The sequence below is a fragment of the Xyrauchen texanus genome, chromosome 37 (assembly GCF_025860055.1).
Source record: "Xyrauchen texanus isolate HMW12.3.18 chromosome 37, RBS_HiC_50CHRs, whole genome shotgun sequence".
NCBI classification, from domain to species: Eukaryota; Metazoa; Chordata; class Actinopteri; order Cypriniformes; family Catostomidae; genus Xyrauchen; species Xyrauchen texanus.
In genome coordinates this window covers 34,904,835-34,925,975 of record NC_068312.1, presented here as the reverse complement: position 1 = coordinate 34,925,975, position 21,141 = coordinate 34,904,835, and the positions used below count along the sequence as shown (strand labels likewise).

The following is a 21,141-nucleotide window of genomic DNA, read 5'->3' as shown; positions in this document are numbered from 1 at the left end:
GTAAGGTGCGTGAGAAGTCGACAAGACAGACACATCTATGGCAAGAGCTACAGGAAGTGTGGGGTGAAATGTCACCGGAGTATCTAGACAAACTGATAGCAAAGCTGTCATCGCTGCACGTGGAGGATTTTTTTGATGAGAACTCTTTGAAGAAGTTTAATAAATTGTTTTTCAAATTGTAATAGTAATATTTCACGTTATTAATGTCCTGACTATACATTGTGATCAGTTGAATGCCACTTTGGTAAATAGAAGTACCAATTTCATTCCATAAGAGCAAAATCTGTACATTATTACAAACTTTTGGTCACCAGTGTATACAGATATATATATACAAATATTTAAGTAGTTTGAGAGTGTAGGGAGAGCATCAAGGGAGTGTGCAAGCGCTGCAAAGCTCTTTTGCTGCGGTTAGTTTCCCGTGATTTCTGATAGGCGGATTTCCCCCTCAGGATCATGGGTAGTGTAGTAGGTAGGAATTCCACTATTGAACACAATTAAAATGTTTTTTTATTTTTTTAAATAAAGTTGAAATAATGCTGACTGATGGCTTCAACAGAAGCATATACCATCGATTAACAAACTCGGAGCTCACGGTTGGTCTGTCTCTAAGGTTTTAAGTTATAATCAATAATCAATTCCCAGCGGAAAAACATTTACAAGATTTTTACTTCCAGAACCAGACTGTTGCACTCTATATTGTTCTGTTGAGAATCCCATTGGCTGCTTTAGAACTATGCAGGGAAACAAATAGAGCAACATTCCAAACAGATTTCTAGACAGTCTGAAGACTGACAGCAGTCCTCCAGTATCCCACAGTCCAGCAGGGCAGAGCAAGTGTCCTCAGTGCAGCACACCAGTCCTCCGGTGGCTGCTTCACCACAGCAGCAGAGAGTGTCACACTCCAGACCGCAGGCCAAACACTGAGCCACGACTGAACACAAAGACAGCACCTCACAGAACAAGCACGCTAGTATACAGTGCACACAGCAGTCTGCAAAGACAGAAAAAGACAAAGTATCTATGACAGCATTCAAGAACGAGAACAAGCAACTTGTTTATTACATTTTAAGCAGTACTATTCAGCAGCACAGGACAAAAATTAAAATAGTAGGCCTATGACATATTTATGAGTCACTACTGAAATATTTAACATGGCTCTACGCTTAGTCCCATTATTTGAGATTGAACAGTTTAGTGTGAAATGTAAAAGGACTTTTAAAATACAGTTAAACATTCATTTTATTTTTAATATGTAATATCAAACAATTTGCCTGTCCCCATTCATCACCATTACATTTTAAAGAGTCATGTCTGTACTAAAAATATTAATTCTACCTATAAAAAACATCTTATCAAAATTACGATATTTAATTGTTCATGTAGTTTAAAAAAAAAAAAGGCAGAATTTGTTTTTGTTCCTTACGTTCTGTTTTGTTATGCTGGGACTTTTTCAGCCTAGTCCTTACAGAATAAATGTTACAATCATTTTTGCAAACTGGCTTTTATGTGTTGCGTTCTCGCTGCAGTTTCCTGGGGAAATTAACACTAGAGGTGCTTCAACAACTGTGCGTTTTAGTCACATTCACACAAATCATGACTACATCGGCTGATTATGACTTATAAACACGTTCGCACTGTTACTCATATACTCCTATGTTATCATATCGAAACACTTTTATTAAAACGCACCATTTGAAAAAAGGACAATTTTCACTTTGCTACATTCACACACTTTTTCCAACTTGACTTTGGACTCAGAAGACCACGTCCAACACGCAAGCTGACGCGTGAGACATAGTATAATGGAAGCGACACAAAATGATGTGGTTGCCTTAGAAAATTTGCTTCTCATGTCACATTTGCTTTTAGAAAATGATCAGTTAGGTTAAAGTTTTAGGGTAGTGAGATTGGTTTCACTCATTAAAACCTACATCTAACTTTCACTTTAAAAATCTCTGTCTGGGCCTGGGTATCTCAGCGAGTATTGACTCTGACTACCACCCCCTGGAGTCACGAGTTCGAATCCAGGGTGTGCTAAGTGCCTCCAGCCAGGTCTCCTAAGCAACCAAATTGGCCCGGTTGCTAGGGAGGGTAGAGTCACACGGAGTAACCTCCTTGTGGTCACGATTAGTGGTTCTCGCTCTCAATGGGGCGTGTGGTAAGTTGTGCGTGGATCGTGGAGAGTAGCATGAGCCTCCACATGCTGTGAGTCTCCGCAGCGTCATGCACAACGAGTCACGTGATAAGATGTGCAGATTTATGGTCTCGGAATAGGTGGCAGCTGACACTTGTCCTCCGCCACCCGGGTTGAGGTGAGTAACCGCGCCACCATGAGGACCTACTAAGTAGTGTGAATTGGGCATTCCATATTGGGAGAAAAGGGGATAAAAAACACTCCACCATTTCACTCACTTTTGGCGCCCCCCGCTGTACATTTCACAGGGAAACTGCAGCGAAGAACGTTATTTTGTTTTGCAAAAATGTTGCCACGGTCACATAATATATTCATGAGATCAAGCTGGACATTTTCCTTCTTTCTAACATATTTAAATAAGTGACAGCATAACATGTTTTTGAGTTTCTTTCACAGTCCTCATCAGTATTTCATTATGTTTACACTCGTATCTGTAAAAAAAATTAACTGTAATATATTGACTGTAAATGGTTTGAAAGAGAATGTAATAGGTATATATATATATATATATATATATATATATATATATATATATATATATATATATATATATATATATTTGTTCGTTTTTGTTATAATGTGTGATTAGTACAAGCACACCAAAACTGTGTGATACTAGCAGAATATACTCTGTTATACTGTATGTTCAAATGATGTATATTCCAACCCAATAGATGTAAACCTTTTGAAATTATGTCCCACACTCATGTTATTATAAAAATATCACTCTTGATATTTAAAGTCACTAATAGCACATGTTGAAGAATATTTATCAGCTGGTGTAAGTCATCAAACAGAGATGTGTGACCTAACGGAAAGAATTATCAAACGCTGACGTGTAGGGGCCATTAAACACATGCAGATAAACAGGCCTGTCCTAATGTCACTGAAAGATAAGACCAGGCCTTATATTTACGAATAGCCCTGTGGGTGGAGGCCTGTTTCAAATGTGCCTTGTGTAATCTAAGAATACATCATATTAATGCTAAATTGTTTGGGTTGAACTGTTTATGCATGTTTGGCCTATATTTGTTATAACCATGCAAATGTTTTTCTTACCATCCCCAGCGACACGCTGTATCTGTGAAGCATCGCCTTTGAAGCTTTGCTGACTCTTGGAGGTGGAAGACGGACGTTTCTTTTGAGGGTGTCTGTGACCATGACACATTGCATGTCCATTGCATTTCTTTGGTGTTGTAATATTAGGTGCTCTTCCTCCTGATGAAGAAGCAGGTGGTGTACAGATTACAGCAGAGCCATTGGTGACGACACCTGGACGAGATCCATTAGAAAGACTGGGCTTCTCTGAAATATGTGAAATGTGTAATTCATGAATAAAGTTCTTGTTCTGGAATAAAGATTTTTCAAGGTCTTGGTAATGATGTTTGTGTCAATGATGTTTTCAGCTTTTGGAAAACACTGGATTAGACTTGCTGACAAGTAAGCTAGCTGGCAATTAACTTGGGAAAAATAAAACAAAATTTATCAATAAATAACCAGTTTTGAAATGACACTTAAAAAAATAAATAAAGCACTCACATTTTAAAACTACATTTAAATTTTTTTTATTATTAAAGACATCCTAGAACACACACTTAAAAAAAAACATTTTAGTCTATTTTTATATTTACTCATAACAAAATTCCTTCAAATTAAACTATGTAATTTTAACAAAATTAAATGAATAAAACTTAATATATATATTCAGTACTGTACAAACGTTTTAGGCACATTAGATGTTGCACAAAATCATTCGTTTTAAGATGGTTATTTATATCTTCAGCTTTAGTGTGTCAATAGGAAATATAAATGTTATACTCCCAAACATTACTTTTGCAAATAGAAAAGATTGGAATAGAAGAACAGGAAGCCCTTCAACAGATGGCATGACTCCACAGAGCCCCCCACTGAACATCGAGTCAGTCTGGGATTACATAAAGAGACGGAAGAAATTGAGATAGCCTGAAATAGACAAAAGAACTGTGGTGAAGTCTCCAAGAAGCTTGAAACATCCTATCTGCCAACAACCAAGAAAAACTGTGTCCAGATGTACCTACGAGAAATGGTGCTGTATTAAAGGCAAAGGTGGCCACACTGAATATTGATTTAGCTTTTTATGTTTACTGAACTTTGTATGACATTAATTGATATATGAAAAGTATTTATGTCATTATTTTTGAAGACATCCTCACTATGCAACATTTTCACAAGTGGCTAAAACTTTTGCACAGTACTGAACATATGTAAAAAATTATACATTTTAAGTATATATGTATATACATATACACAGCATATACTTAAAATATATATAGAATGTTGCTAATTTTATTTTGTTTAAAGTAATCTTTTGTTTAGCAAGAATCACTTTAGAGATTAAAATGCATAAATCTTTTGAGTGCAGAAAAGTTCTCTTAATTGAAGAATCACCTGTTTAAAATTTATTTTAATTCACATTTTAATATATCATAATTCATACTATATATATATATATATATATATATATATATATATATATATGTGTGTGTGTGTGTGTTATATGCAAGTGCATCTAGGGTACAACCTATATCAGTAAATTATTTGGTGTATTTCTGTGCAAATTAAATGATTAAATGAGGTCTGCACACACATTCCTAAATATTCTTTTTTCCCCCTGATAAATCAAAAAATGTAAATACCATTTATTTTCTCTATTTTGTGTGAAAGTGTAGGTATATGGTCAGGTAGCAGTAGAGCATCTTCACTGGTTATGACAGCATCAGTCAGAGATTCGCTGCTTCCGCTGTGATCCTGTATACTGTCAGTGCACACAATCTCTGCCGAGTTATGACCCATCAGTCAAATCATGAAACAAAACAAAATAATAAACATAATCTTATCAGTAAGGTTATACAATCTAGCAGTCTATCTTCTGCATACATTATGCCTCTTAACCATCTACACTTTTGCATTCCAAAACATTGCCATAAAAATTTTATAACAATATAAATCCAATTTTAAATACTATTTTCTCTATTTAAATTAAGCTTAAACATGTTTGTGATGATTATTATACTCTCAAATTGTAAAATACAATCCACCTCACCTGTGACATCTTTGGGTTTGCCAGTGGCTTTGGGTTGTGTTGTGTGCACATGGACACAATTCTCCTGGATCTTGTCCAGGTCACCGTCCTGCCCCGCATCCCGCTGTTGGACATCCACGGCTTCTGTCTCCATTTGAGACGCCTGACACAAACTCTGATAAAACAGAAAACATCAAAGCAGATGCTTAGAACTGTAACGTCACATTAAAAAGATATGCAACAATTGATCACAAGATAAAGCATCATTTTACTAATGTTTGTGTGTAAAAGTCTAAATCCAGTGAGTTAAACATTTCACAATTTTTAATTAAAGTAAAACATCTGTTCCATTTATTACTGCATTTGTAGTAGAGAGAGTATCATCAAAGCCCTGATCTAATGTCCAGGAGACATTATTTTTTATTAATGATTTGTAATAATTTACCAACAAAACTTACTGTACTTAGTTTACTCATTTTAACCACTAATAGTTCTAAACATAAATAACTAATATTGGCATTATATACATTTTCTGTTATAGCATAATTTCACATACAGCTGCTTAGAAACAATGCCTGTTGTGAAAAGCACTATACAAATTAATATATACGTATATATATATATATATATATATATATATATATATATATATAATAATGCAACTTAAAGACATTCCCTGTCTAGGTTGGTCACCCCACCTGACACTTCTGCAACATTTGTATCTACTCCAAATTATGTTTTGTGTGTGTGTGTGTGTGTGTGTGTGTGTGTGTGTGTGTGTGTGTGTGTGTGTGTGTGTGTGAGCGTGTATTTATCACTTTGTGGGGACCAAATGTCCCCATAAGGATAGTAAAACCCGAAATGTTTGACCTTGTGGGGACATTTTGTCGGTCCCCATGAGGAAAACAGCTTATAAATCATACTAAATTATGTTTTTTGAAAAGGTAAAAATGCAGAAAGGGTTCTGTGAGGGTTAGGTTTAGGGGTAGGGTTAGGTTTAGGGGATAGAATATAAAGTTTGTACAGTATAAAAACCATTATGTCTATGGAAAGTCCCCATAAAACATGGAAACACAACGTGTGTGTGTGTGTGTGTGTGTGTGTGTGTGTGTGTGTGTGTGTGTGTGTGTGTGTGTGTGTTGTTTTTAATGTTTTTTCTATATGTTTCATATCTAATGATTTCTATGAAATTAACAGAATGTGGCATCTCATACTAATTTTAATGTCCTCAATTAATACACGTGTAAATGTACATATTTGTCAAAGAGATAATAAAAGAGAAATAAATGCTATTCTGCAGATTATTTAGAAACTTGAATATCACCCTATTTGCAAAATACTTTCACTAAAAACAAATTATAACAATAACATAAACGTTATATTATGCATAACAGATTATTTACGTGTTTTTTAGATAGACATGCAATAATCTTTTATTAATATGTTTTCATATAGGCCTACAGTATATTAATATTTGTATGTAAATTAACTACAGATCTGTAAAGCACTGAATTATATTAATGATGGTTAGCCGAAGTGTTATTGAATTTTGTGGAATGTCCATAACTGGCTACATTGAAGTTGAGATGGCAAAAAATATGTAAAATAGTATCGCGTTATTTATTTTCAGTTATAAATTGTACATTTGCACTTATAGGTAAACAGCATACAGGAACTTTTAGAGAGCGTGACAGTCCTTTTCTATTTTTACTATTTAGCGATTGACCCAAAACATGTCTCTAAATCTCTACAGATTGAAAACAGCAGGTAAATGTGAAGTTTTACCTTAACTCGAATAAATCCAGTCTTAGACCGAGGGAGTTTAAATTCACTTTGATCCAGAATGACTTGTTGCGCTCGTGTGCGCCTGATGTCCCTCCATGAGCGCGAGCTGCATCTGCTCTGACGCGCGTGTATGCGCGTGCATGATCTCCTTCCTGCACTGACAGCAGAGAATCAACAAACTAGCATCAGTATAGCTCCTGAAAATATAGTTCGTATCATTTATCAAGCATACATGCATGCATTCATGAAGATATATTGTTTGCCCTTCATAATTGTATTTAAATAAAGTAGCTTTTTCCCTTTAGCCTATTTTTCCTCTTAATTTGTTTGAATCTATTTTAAATTGCCTTTGTTTCTGTGCACTTGTTTATCTTAAGGGATAGTTCACCCCAAAATGAAAATTATCTCATCATTCACTCACCCTCATGCCTCCCCAGATGTGTATGACTTTCTTTCTTCAGCTGAACACAAACAATTAAATGTAAGTGAATGGTGGCCAGAACATCGAAGGTCCAAAAGCATAAAAGTTATCCAAAATACTCCAGTGGTTAAATCTGTGTCTTCAGAAGTGATATGGAGGAAACAGACAAGTATCTATATCCACAGGAAAACAAATCATATATTGATATAACCTGAAATGTTGCTCAGCAAGGAAGAAAACATTTATAGTAAAAAAGGACTTAAATATTGATCTGTCTCTCATCCAAACCTATCTTATCACTTGTAAAGACATGGATTTAACAACTGGGGTCATGTGCTGCCTTTTATGCTGCCTTTATGTACTTTTTGGAGCTTCAAAGTTTTGGTCACCTTAAAGAGTATGGACTAACAGAGCTGAAATATTCTTAAAAAGAAAAATCTTCATATGTATTCTGCAGAAGAAAGTCTTTTTTTTTTTCTATCTCTTTAAGTTGGTTTGCTAGTCTTAGCTGGTCTTCCATTCTGCTATGGCTGGTCTGTCTGCTGGTTTTAGAGGGGATTTGGCACTTGTCAGAAGGCCAGGCTGGGAGGCCAGCATGACAAGCCGAAGACTAACCTAACTTTTTTTTTCTGGGAAATTATAATTATACCACCAAATTATCCCCTCACTTCTGATTCGTATAGAAATACGTTTTCTCTTCACTGGACCAAATACCGTTTCTGACGTTTGACCTAGTTTTGAAGGGGTCTGTGCACGTCGCCTACACACGTGCCCAGTAGGTGGCAGCACTCTATCAATTGTGTAAGTAAACCGTAGAAGAAGAATCGTAGCGATGGAATCGTTTAATATGTAAACAAAAGGAGTGAAATACTGCTGTCGTAACTGGACACATTACGATTGAGATTCTGATGCACTATAACAGCTTATAAAGTATTCCCGCTTTAGATGTTCTGAATTACTGTCGTGATATACTTTCTTTTTGGAGGTTGATTGGGTAAACTAAAAATGGTAGGTAAAATTTTTTTTACAGTCCTTGCATTTTTACTCTCACAAAAAATACTCGGGGGTAACATGGTAAGAGATGGTTTGGATGGTATTACCACATTGGTTATAAAGAATGATTATGCCATGGACCAATGGTGATTATAAAGTATACGAGTTACTTTATAGAAGACTATGCGACTTCCAATGTGTACAGCCGTGGCCAAAAGTATTGGCAGTGACATACATTTTGTGTTTGCTGCTTCAGTATTTGTAGATTATTTTTTCAAATGTTTCTATGGTATACTGGAAAACAATGATAAGCATTTCATGAGTTTTAAAAGCTTTTATTGGCAAAAACATTCAATATGCAAAGAGTCAATATTTACAGTGTTGACATTTGTTCATCATAACCTCTGCAATTCGCTCTGGCATGCTGGACATCAGATTCTGGCCCAGATCCTGACTGATGGCGATCCATTCTTGCCTTATTAGTGCTCGGAGTTAATAACAATTTGTGGGCTTCTGCTTGTCCACTTGCCGTTTGAGGATTGACCACAGGTTCTCTATGGGATTAAGATCCGGGGAGTTGCCTGGCCACGGATCCAATATTTCAATGTAATGATCTCCGAGCCACTTCATTATCACTCTTGACTTGTGACATGGTGCTCCATCATGCTGGAAAATGCACGGATCATCACCAAATTGCTCCTGGATCATTGGGAGAAGTTGCTCTTGCAGGACGTTTTGATATCATTCTTTATTCATGGCTGTGTTTTTGGGCAGAATTGTGAGAGAGCCCACTCCCTTTGATGAAAAGCAACCCCACACATGGATGGTCTCAGGATGCTTCACTGTTGGCACGACACAGGACTCATGGTAGCATTCACCTTTTCTTCTCTGGACTATCGATTTTCCAGATGTCACATACAACAAACTTTAGGTACAGTTGAAGTCAGTAGTATGCCCCTAAACGATCTCTCTCTCCCCACCATCTTCCGCAGTTTATCCCTCTCGGATGCTGGATTAGCCTGATAAGGGACCGGGTGTGTAGAATCACCACCCGGCCCCACCCTCCGCCCTGCCACACTTGACTTTGTTGTGCTTAAGCCATTTTGTCACAACTTTGGAGGTATGCTTTTTTGTTTCATTAGACCAGAGGACATTTCTCCAAAAAGTAAGATATTTGTCCCCATGTGCTTTTGCAAACTGAAGACTGGCTTTTTTATGCCAGTTTTGCAGCATTGGCTTCTTGCTTGCTGAGCAGCCTTTCAGGTTATGTCGATACAGGACTCGTTTTACTGTGGATATAGATACTTGTCTACCTGTTAGGGCTAAAAGAAAAGAGAAAGATGCATGACACGACCGTGACATAGTTAAGATGTAAAGTATGGTGAGGTTTGTTTATCACATGGTAACAGTTGTAACTATGCAGTTTGTTTATACTTAAAAGTCCCTCATAATGCACCAAATATATTTTTTTGTTATTTTGGGGATTTTGGTTGAACAATAAACTGCATATGGAGACTCTGTGCTCATCATAGTAAGAATATAATAAAAAAAAAATTTGTCATTCTATAAATCAGTTTTATAAACTGTCAGTCAATTAATCTGTTATTGGCCTTTCCCATCACTTTAGTTATCTTATCAGCAAAATCATCTGTCAACCTCTAATTGTAAGTAGAGAATAGAGTCAGTATGGACTGTACATTATATCAAATGCAGTAGACAGTATAAAAGAAAAGTGCAGCAACATTTAGCACAATGAATAGTAGATGTCAGGTTTGTCAGTTTTTACAGTTTAACATGCAGAAAATCCTGAATTTGAGCCACATTTTGTTTGTTCCTCTCTCATGGCACAGGACAGCGAGATGTCGGTCTGTGAGCGACGTCTCGGACCGAAGATGAATCTGGACCAGAGAAATGCACCTGCGTATTGTGTTTGTCGCAAACCGGACATCAACTGCTTCATGATGTAAGATGTGTTTCTCTTTGAATGTTTGTACATTTCTTGTTGAGTGTTCTTTTGCCATGCTGAATCTGAATTAATGATTGTATGTGTTCTTTTTATTCTCACCATGCACACAGTGGTTGTGACAGTTGCTGTGAGTGGTTTCATGGAGACTGCATTAATATATCAGAGAAGATGGCCAAAACCATCCGCGTGTGGTACTGCGAAAAGTGTAGAAGTCAGGACATTTGATGGTTATTTTTGAAATCTGTTTTTTATTTTTTTTGTTTTTAAGTTTTTAATTGGGTTTAAAACTGTGCCTCTTGTGATCTAGGTAAAGATGGATCCTTAGCGATCAAATATCGTCCCAAGAAGAGTCGTGAAAAAGAGATGGAGACTGAAAGAACAGAAAAAGAGCCAGACATGCCGGATTTCAAGATGGATGGACGGCACGGGGCACGGGTGAGAAATTCTGATTTATAAAATCTATTCCCTTAAAAGTTTAAGTGAAATCAAAATCATCCCTGTTTACTTAATTAATACCTGTTGCACTAAGAAATACACTTCATAACAGATGCAAACAAGTCTGCGAATGCTGTTTCTGACTGCAATGTGGAATTTGGGTTTTGGCCACAGATTAAGCGCTCCGCTCGCATGTGTGGAGAATGTGAAGCCTGTATACGCACAGAGGACTGTGGACAGTGTGACTTCTGTAAAGACATGAAGAAGTTTGGCGGCCCGAATAAGATCAGACAGAAGTGTCGACTGAGACAGTGTGAAGTGCGGGCACGGGTGAGTTTAAGTTTCATAAAGCAGACAAGATCATCTCACTCACTTTGGCCATGGTTTCCTCTGGTCTGATTTGAAATTTGATGTCTGATACGTGTATGATATTACATTTTTCAGCAATTTCTTCCAAAATTGTTCCTTTTTTTAATGCCTTGTACATTGGTTGTTAGTAAATAATAATTTGGCAGACATTTGTATCCAAAGAGACTAAAGGAATAGTTCACCCAAAAAATTAAAATTCTCACATCATTTAGTCACCCTCATCCTATCCCATATGTGTATGACTTAGTCACAAATGAATATTTTTAGAAGAATATCTCAGCCCTGTAGGTTCATGCAATGCAAATGAATGGGGGTCAGAACCCTGAAGCTTCAAAAAGCACATAAAGGCAGCATATATGTAACCCATATGACTTCAGTGGTTTAATCAAAGTATTTTGAAGTGATCCAATTGGTTTTGGGTGAGAACAGACCAGTAATTCTTTTTATTACTGCACATCTCTAGTAGGCACGTAGATTAGTACTAGTAGATTACACTTCCTAGTGCTTATCGCATGCATAGTGCTAGATGGTGCTAGAATGTGTAATCAAGCTTGAAATCATGATCGCCAAGGAGACTGCAGATGTCAAGATTAATAATGAAAAAAGAGTCATATTTGTTTTTGGTGTCCAAATCAATTGGCTCACCTCTGAAGACATGGATCTATCCACTGGTGTCATATGGATTGCTTTTATGCTGCCATTATATGCTTTTTGGTGCTTCAGATTTTTGGTCACCATTCACTTGCATTGTATGGACCTACAGAGCTGAGATATTCTTCAAAAAAATCTTCATTTGTGTTCTGGAAAGAAAGTCCTATCATTCTGGGATGGCATGAGGGTGAATAAATGATGAGATAATTTCATTTTCTGGTGAAGTATTCCATTAAGGACACAGTGGTGATTGTTCATGGATCCACCCTTGCGAGGCTACAAACTTTCAGTTACCACCATCTTTTGCCACCCCTCCTGATGTTTGCAGAAAATGTTGCGAGTGAAGGATGAGGAATACTCCATGTCTAGAGGCAACTACCACCAATATCAAGATGGTCCGCTGTCTGAAGAGTACAGTGATAATGAGATGGAGTTGTATCAGCAGTACTGCGCCGGACAGTATGGAGACCACAGCACGGTACCAGCACTGACATCACACTTTAGCGCCACATAAGTCCTTTGAAAGCACGTCAGTCCTGCCGGCGATCATCTTGGTGACACCCCACAGAAATATATGTGATTACAGCTTCTGTTTTACATTACGTGAATGTGTGTCTGTTTGAAAATGAGTTTGTGTGTTTTTCTCCAGGGTTGGAACAGTGATGAGGATGATGGTTCATACAGTGATTCGGCTATAAGAAAGAGAGCTGTCAAGGTCAAGCATGTGAAAAGAAGAGAGAAGCGATCTGAAAAAAAGGTAAAGACCTTTTAAAAATATAAAAGGGTGATTGGCAGGAGAAACCTGTCAAGAAAATGTCTTGGTCATATTTATTTCTAAATCAATATACAAATTTAAGAAACTGTATTTTGCATGATGTAAATGAAGCCTGCATTTAGGACCTTCAAGATTTTTGGATTGTGACAATATTTTCATACATTTAAGCACATTTTACCTCCAATTCTCATGATATAATGTGTCCAGATGGTTTTCTTTTACTGTTACTGTTGTTTTGGTGATGATTGTCTTTTTTTTTTTTCTTCCTTTATTACAAAAACATCGAACTACACGTTATTACATTACATACAAATGTACAGCCTATTAAAACCTTATATGTATATAGTCTTCTGGATAACGCAGCAGAAAAATTAACAGTAATTCCAGCGAAAGTCCTCAGTAGAAAAGAAGCCAGTTCTCTATACACCTTTTTGCAACTTGTACCTTTTTATTTGTTCACTTTGGATAGAATAGGATACAAGTACACTTTTCCATCACTGAGTTATTTTTTTGGAACCCATGTAAATATGATTATTTAATATAAAATATAATAACATGATAATAATTATTGTTATTATTATTATTATTATTAATAACAATAGCATTTTATTACACAATATGTTTTTGCCAACAATTGTTTGACAAAAATCTAGGAAGACGGTAACCTTAGAGTGTCTGTTGACATGATTGAATGATCCTCGGGTTCCGATCTCAATGCTTGTTAGAAGCGTATCGAGCATCTGAGATGAAAATATATGCAGCTCTCACACATTACGAGCCGCTCAGAAAGCTGAAAACAGCCGCGCGTCGTCGGCCCGCGCGTGCTGTGTGTGTGCGTGTGCGCGCTGTGTTTGCGTGCTGTGTGTGTGTGTGTGTGTGTGTGTGTGTGTGTGTGTGTGTGTGTGTGTGTGTGCCCGTGTGTGCGTGTTCGTGTTCGCTGTGTGCGGTGCGCGCGCTGTTTGTATGTGCGCGCTGTGTGTGCGTGCTGTGTGCGTGCTGTGTGCGTGCTGTGTGTGCGTGCTGTGTGTGCGCGCGCGCGTGTGTGTGTGTGTGAGACAACATAGCACTGCTCATTTACTGAAGCATGTTGCTCATGCAGAATATACTGTATATTTATTTAATAATTTGCAGCCTTTTGAGATCCACAAAGCTATTGTATACCTTCAAGAGACTTTAAATAAAGTGCATGAGTCATTAGGCCTACTTTAATGGTGCTTATATGGTTCCTTTATTCCATTTTTGGAGTTTGACAGTAATGACCATGAGCACACAGTATTGGATTTGGACAGGGCTTGCATACTGTCAGACCGATACTGTTAAAAACTTCAGTTTCGGAGCCGATACCAATCCAGGTATCGGATTTGTGTGTCCTTAGTGTAAATACTGTTCTGTTTAAATAAAATAAAAATATTTGCATTGCGGTAATGAGAATTGTGGGGTAAATTTGCAAAACTGTCATGAAAATAATTTAATGGCTGTAAAATGGCTTAATTTTCTTTATGCAAAATATCATTTCTTATTTGGTTCTTTTGATCTTGAATAAAATTGGACCAAGACATTTTCATGGCTTTCATGATAATCACCCTTTGAAGCAAGGGTTGCGATGAAGACTTTACGTAGCAGCTTTTGGATTGAAGTGAATCATTGGTCTAAAAACTAAATCAAATTTGTATTTATTAGAAAGAAGAGAATAAGCCTCGGAAGCACAAGCCGAAACAGAAGCACCGGGACAGGGTGAGACACAGCGAAAAAGCAGAGGTTCGAGACAGTGGAGGAGCCAGACAGTGCCTCGGACCCGGATGTGTTGAAGCAGCACGCGCCAACTCCAAATACTGCTCTGATGACTGTGGCACGAAACTCGCTGCCAAGTAAACCTGGAAATACCTGACTGTTGTAGAGACAGTGTTATAATTAATTAGCAGCCATTTGACTGATTACATCTGTATCTCCTTTTCTCATCAGTCGAATCTATGAGATCCTGCCCCAGCGTATTCAGCAGTGGCAGCAGAGCCCATGTATCGCCGAGGAACAGGGGAAGAAACTTCTAGAGCGCATCCGCCGTGAGCAGCAGTCGGCTCGCATGCGACTCACTGAAATGGAGAAACGATTCCATGAGCTGGAGGGCATCATCGCTAAAGCCAAACAACAGGTTGTACAGCATGACGAAGAGGTAAGAGTCTGGTGAATGAGTTTCAGCATTACACAGATTATAGAGGTATTGCAGGCAGCGTAATATCAGACAGACTGACAGATAGATTTGTTCATGTGACATTTGTACTGCAGAGCTATTACATTGTGCTGAAAATGGCTTTTATTCTTGCCAAAAGGTGAATGAGGGAGATGACGACACAGATCTGCAAATCTTCTGTGTGTCCTGCAGTCACCCAGTTAATCCCAAGGTGGCGCTGCGTCACATGGAAAGGTGCTACGCCAAGGTGTGTTGAATTCGAGCTATCTGTTATTGCTAAGGCTATGTTTGCACAGCAGAAAAGATGTGATTTTCTTTGGCCTGTCTGACTCAAATCCATTTAGTTTTTATAGTCTGAATGGGACAAAAACACATAGGGGGTATTTACACTTGGTCACCTAATGTGTTTGTACTGATCAGATTGCTATCTGGTTAAAGAAGCACATTCCATTTACACTTGGCCACATAAATGTGTCTCCGCCAAACACATAAAAATACAAACTGGATCACTCAACCTTAAAGTCCACCCGGGCAGTCAAGGGCCCCTGGGCACTGGCCCCATTGGCCCGGTCGGTAATCCATCCCTGACTCCAGGGTTGGTAGTCTGCGTCTTAACCAATGAGCTACCCAGGCCACAAACATAATTTGTTATACTTAACCATAATGTGTAACAACTGTAAATTTGTTGTTTAAAAACAAATAGTTTTTTAAAATGATGCAGTGTTATTGTATTTTTTTAATAATGTCTTGTTTTCTTTTTAACCAGTATGAGAGTCAGACTTCATTTGGCTCCATGTATCCCACACGCATAGAAGGGTAAGTTACCATGATTTTTTTTATATAAATGGCACAAACATTTTAGATTTAGATACTTCTACTGTCAAGTAAATTAGGTCTGAGTGTTTAAAAGTTGGGTTTAAAGTCAGCATGAAATGGCATTCGCAGCCTGTTTTGGATCTAAAAGTGAAACAGGATCTTCAATGAGATAAAAAAGGTTCAAGGGTTTTTTTTTTTTTTTTTTACTTTTTAAAGGGCTTTGTGATATAAGCTAATGAGTAAAGCCGTTAAAGAGGAGAAAGTTATTACATTTAGATGAAACATTGCAAAGACAAATATTTGCATTTTCTTTGGTATAATCTGCACAAAAAAAAACATGCAGAGGAATGTACTGTATATTAAGAAGGTGGTAATACTTTACAATAAGGTTTTATTTGTTAACATTGGTTAATGCATTAGGTATCATAAACTTACAATGAATAATATTTTAAGTGGTGTTGTAGTGGTCTAAACCACAACTGGTAAACTGGTAATCAGAAGGTCGCTGGTTCGATCCCCACAGTCACCTCCATTGTGTCCTTGAGCAAGGCACTTAACTCCAGGTTGCTTCTGGAGTGCACTGTAAGTCGCTTTGGATAAAAGTGTTTGCCAAATGCATAAATGTAAATGTAAAACAACATTTATGGTTAATGTTAATTCATGAAAATACAATTGCTCACTGTTAGTTCATGTAAGTTCATGATGCATTAACTAATGTTAACTTATACAACTTAATTTAAAAAATGCATTAGTGTTATGTTGAAATTAACATTAACAAATATTAATAAATGCTGTAAATGTACTGTTCATAGTTAGTTTTTGTTAACTAATGTAGACAACTTATAAATATGATTTTATTGTAAAGTGTTAACAAGAAATAAAATTGGGTCACTTTTGATTTCATGTTGACTTGAAAAACATTCTCTTTACTCAGGAGACATTTAGAGCCTTTTGAGAAGAGCAGGCAATTTATTTAAGCAAAATCTGTAGGTGCCATATTATATCTGCTCTTCGTTTGTGTAGTGCTACACGGCTCTTCTGCGATGTTTACAATCCACAAAGCAAAACCTACTGTAAGAGACTGCAGGTTCTCTGTCCAGAGCACTCCAGAGACCCAAAGGTTTCATTTACGTGTTAATTTGATACATAAACACCTCATTTGCATTTATATTCAAATTAATTTTAAGACTCATTTAAAGAATATTATTAATATATGGAGAATGTTGTGTGTGCAGGTCCCTGCAGACGAGGTCTGTGGGTGTCCACTTGTCCGTGATGTATTTGAGCCCACCGGAGAGTACTGCAGGGTGTCCAAACGCAAATGTAACAAGCACTACTGCTGGGAGAAACTCCGCAGGGCTGAAGTGGACCTTGAACGAGTCAGAGTGGTCGGTGTACTACTTGTATTAAAGGAATAATTAGTTCACCTAAAAAATGAAAATAATCATATACTCACCTCATGCCATTCCAGATGTGTATGACTTTCTTTCTTCTGCAGAACACAAATTAAGTTTTTTTAAAATATATCTCAACTTTGCAGGTACATCTAATGTAAATCAACAGGGTCCAAAACTTTGAAGCTCCAAAAAGCACACAAAAGGCAGCATAAAAATATTCCATAAGACTCCAGTGGTTACATCAATGTCTTCAGAAGATTATGATAGGTGTGGGTGAGAAACAGATCAAAGTGCTTTTTGTACTATAAATTTTCCTCCCTGCCGAGTAGGTGGCAACATGCAGGAAGAATGTGAATTACCAAAAATAACTAAAGAAAAATGTAAAGGTTAAAATGTATAGTAAAAATGGACTTAAATATTGATCTGTTTCTCACCCACACTTATCATATCACTTCACAAGTTTTATCCACTAGAGTCTTATGGATTACTTTTATGCTGATTTATGTGCTTTTTGGAGCTTCAAAGTTCTGGTCACCATTCACTTGCAATCTATGGACCTACAGAGCTGAGATATTCTTCTAAAAACCTTTGTGTTTGCAGAAGGAAGAAAGAAAGTCATACACATCTGGGAAGGCCTGAGTGTACATTATGAGACAATTTTATATTTGTCATTCATTTAATCTTTCAGTAAGTACTTATTCTTATAATCTCGTCTCCTCCTCCAGTGGTACAAGTTGGATGAATTGTTTGAGCAGGAGCGCAATGTAAGAACCGCGATGACAAATCGTGCAGGTCTCATGGCTCTCATGCTGCACCAGACAATTCAACATGACCCCATCACCACAGACCTGAGAACCAGCAAGGACAGATAAGGTCATTTTCTATTTTTCTACTTTATTTAATTTGCACATGAATAAGATGTACAACCATGAAGCAAGCAACCCTCCTGACAACTTTTTTTTTCTCTTTTACAGAGTGTCGCATCCCTTTTGTGAAGATATATCCGAACAGTTGTTTGCTTAATGAAACCGCAAAGCATGTACTACTCTTTTTTTTTTTTGTACATGCTTTAATTATTACAATAATTTGACCCTTGCTTTCACTCTAAATGGGGATATTACATTCAGTTGCTGTGCTTACATATTTTAGATTTTATTTCAACTCATAATGATGTGTTTGTCCGGTGCATTAAAAAGGTAAACCATGAAACCGAAGAAAGATTAAAAAATACTATTCAGTGTTTCGGAAAATGTTTAGTGTTCTTGTATGTGGACCTCATTTCTCATTCTTCTACTGTACACAAAGGAATTGTTATTAAGCACCCTCCAGTGGTTTATTGTGTTTATAATTACTGCTCTTTTATTCAAATAAGGTTGTAATACTTATTACGACAAGTGTAACTTGTAAACACAGGACATCCCAATCATTTTTTACACTTTGTTAGTATTTTAATACGTTTATTATAGTCCATGAAAAATGTAAAAATCCAAGCTTTGCTTTTTCAATTGCGTGCACACTGACAAGCCTTTTAGCTGGAATGGTGCGATTTTCTAAGGTGAAGCAATTCATGCAATAATGTAAATGGGAAGGAGAATAACAAATTAATAATAATAATAATTAAATACGATGTCTGCTACAGAGAAAAACTATTTAAAGTGATATTAACTTAATATCTCAAATTACGTCTTCTTTGAAGCTCTAGGTCTTTTGTTTTCATGTGCGAGAACGAGCAAGATGATATTTTTGTTGCAATTTAACATACACCTTTTCTATATTTTAACCAATTAAAATTACTATAAATGGGCCGTTTTATCATGTTTTGTAAATAATAATAATAATGATGATTAATTTGTATTCGTATTCATTACATTTCTGGTATTTAATGATGAATCTAGAGTTCGGCAGAAGTAGTAATGCTTTATTTGAGCTTTCAACCTACAATATAATATGGCAAAGATGACATCATAACAATTATTATAAATGTACAGCAATTGAAGGAATAATAATAATTAACAAACATTTAGTAAAGCCAAACACCATAGCTCAAAACAGAGAAAAATAGAATAATAAGAATTCAAATGGAAAATAAACAAGAAAGTAAAGAGGAGGAAGAGGACATTAATCAAAATAAAAATGTACACATCCATTAAAGTAAAAGCTTGTAGACCATGCAAATTGTACATGTTCTAAGTGCTTTTTTTGTTGCAGAAAATGCAACAAAAAAATAGTTTTTCTGTTAGAAAACTCGAATTTATGAATATAAAATTTACATAGAAAAATTATTACATTTATAACAAAGCAAGCACTTGGATAGTAAGAGTAGTGTTCCCAACTCGGATGAAGTGTGACCTGCGTCACTATATACACAGTTGGAAGTCAGAAGTTTACATACACCTTAGCCAAATACATTTAAACTCAGTTTTTCCACAATTCCTGACATTTAAATGTAGAAAACATTCCCCGTCTTAGGTCAGTTAGGATCACTAATTTATTTTAAGAATATTAAATGTCAGCTTTTATTTTTTTTTTATTAAATTTATTTCAGCTTTTATTTCTTTCATCACATTCCCAGTGGGTCAGACGTTAACATACACTTTGTTAGTATTTGGTAGCATTGGCTTTAAATAGTTTAACTTGGGTCAAACATTTATGGTAGCTTTCCACAAGCTTCTCACAATAATTTGCTGGCATTTTGGCCCATTCCTCCAGACAGAACTGGTGGAACTGAGTCAGGTTTGTAGGCCTCCTTACTCGCACACGCTTTTTCAGTTCTGCCCACAAATTTTCTATCGAACTGATGTCAGGGCTTTGTGATGGCCACTCCATTACCTTTACTTTATTGTCCTTAAGCCATTTTGCTTCAACTTTGAAGGTATGCTTGGGGTCATTGTCCACAGCAAAGCACCCCTACAACATGATACGGCCACCCCCATGTTTCATGGTTGGGATGTTGTTCTTCAGCTTGCAAACCTCACCCTTTTTCCTCCAAACATAATGATGGACAAATTATGGATTATGGCCAAACAGTTAAATTATTGTTTCATTAGACCAGAGGACATTTCTCCAAAAATGAAGATCTTTGTCCCCATGTGCACTTGCAAACTGAAGACTGGCTTTTTTTATGCAGGTTATTGCAGCATTGGCTTCTTCCTTGCTGAGCAGTCTTTCAGGTTATGTCGATATAGGACTCGTTTTACTGTGGATATAGATACTTGTCTACCTCCAGCATCTTCACAAGGTCCTTTGCTGTTGTTCTGGGATTCATTTCTACTTATCGCACCAAACTATGTTCATCTCTAGGAGACCGAATGAGTCTCCTTCCTGAGCGGTATGATGGCTGTGTAGACCCATGGTGTTTATACTTGCGTACTATTGTTTGTACAGATGAATGTGATGCCTTCAGGCATTTGGAAATTCCTCCCAAGGATGTACCAGACTTGTGGAAGTCCACAATATTTTCTCTGAGGTGTTGGCTTTAGGTTTCTTTAGATTTTCCCATGATGTCAAGCAAAGAGGCACTGATCTTGAAGGTAGGCCTTAAAATACATCCATGGGTACACCTCCAGTTGACTCCAATTAGCCTATCAGAAGCTAATTGGCTACTCGTCTAAAGGATTGACATAATTTTCTGGAATTTTCCAAGCTGCTTAAAGGCACAGTTATTTTGTGTATGTAAACTTCTGACCCACTGGAATTGTGATATAGTAAATTAAAAGTGAAACAATTGTTGGAAAAATGACTCCTGTCGTGCACAAAGTATCCTAAACAACTTGCCAAAACTAGTTTGCTAATTTTAAATCTGTGGAGTGGTAAGATGAGTTTTAATTGCTTCAACATACGTTTATATTTACTTCTGGTTTCAACTAAATAACTCGTTTTCAAACCGATTCTCTCCCAGTCTCCCATTGGTTGTTCAAACAGGTAGTCCCAACCCCAACTCACACAATTGGTCGAGCCAATGTTACATCGTTGAGTTGATTGGTCTAGACGAGAAGGGCCTTTCAAACTAACATGAACGTTTGGGTAATACATCTATTTACAGTTGTTTCTCTATATTAAGCTGGGATACGACAAACAATTTTAACAC

General features: G+C 36.8%; 2 protein-coding genes across 4 annotated transcripts; one reads left to right on the top strand and one right to left on the bottom strand.

Annotated features, from left to right (window-relative positions):
* Positions 1–731: 731 nt before the first annotated feature.
* LOC127630458 (myoD family inhibitor-like) lies at positions 732–7,186 on the bottom strand. Its single transcript, XM_052107993.1, has 5 exons — positions 7,044–7,186; positions 5,280–5,433; positions 4,873–5,010; positions 3,257–3,502; positions 732–994 (listed from the first exon to the last, which is right to left on the bottom strand). Exons 2-5 carry the CDS (start codon positions 5,410–5,412, stop codon positions 735–737), a joined length of 777 nt encoding a protein of 258 aa, XP_051963953.1. The 5' UTR covers positions 5,413–5,433; positions 7,044–7,186; the 3' UTR covers positions 732–734.
* Positions 7,187–8,277: 1,091 nt separating this feature from the next.
* On the top strand, positions 8,278–18,843 carry LOC127631030 (CXXC-type zinc finger protein 1-like). 3 transcript variants are annotated; one of them, XM_052108975.1, is made up of 16 exons: positions 8,498–9,324; positions 9,450–9,577; positions 10,308–10,420; positions 10,534–10,634; positions 10,731–10,858; positions 11,033–11,188; positions 12,207–12,356; positions 12,528–12,635; positions 14,334–14,521; positions 14,616–14,823; positions 14,981–15,088; positions 15,608–15,657; positions 16,681–16,777; positions 16,893–17,045; positions 17,780–17,927; positions 18,029–18,843. In XM_052108975.1, the coding sequence occupies exons 3-15, from the start codon at positions 10,317–10,319 to the stop codon at positions 17,924–17,926; spliced, it is 1,698 nt and encodes a 565-aa protein (XP_051964935.1). In that variant the 5' UTR covers positions 8,498–9,324; positions 9,450–9,577; positions 10,308–10,316; the 3' UTR covers position 17,927; positions 18,029–18,843. The 3 variants fall into 3 exon arrangements, with proteins under 3 accessions (XP_051964934.1, XP_051964935.1, XP_051964936.1); XM_052108974.1 differs by lacking the exons at positions 8,498–9,324; positions 9,450–9,577 and adding an exon at positions 8,278–8,472 and having other exon boundaries at positions 18,029–18,842; XM_052108976.1 differs by having other exon boundaries at positions 8,498–9,577.
* Positions 18,844–21,141: the final 2,298 nt, after the last annotated feature.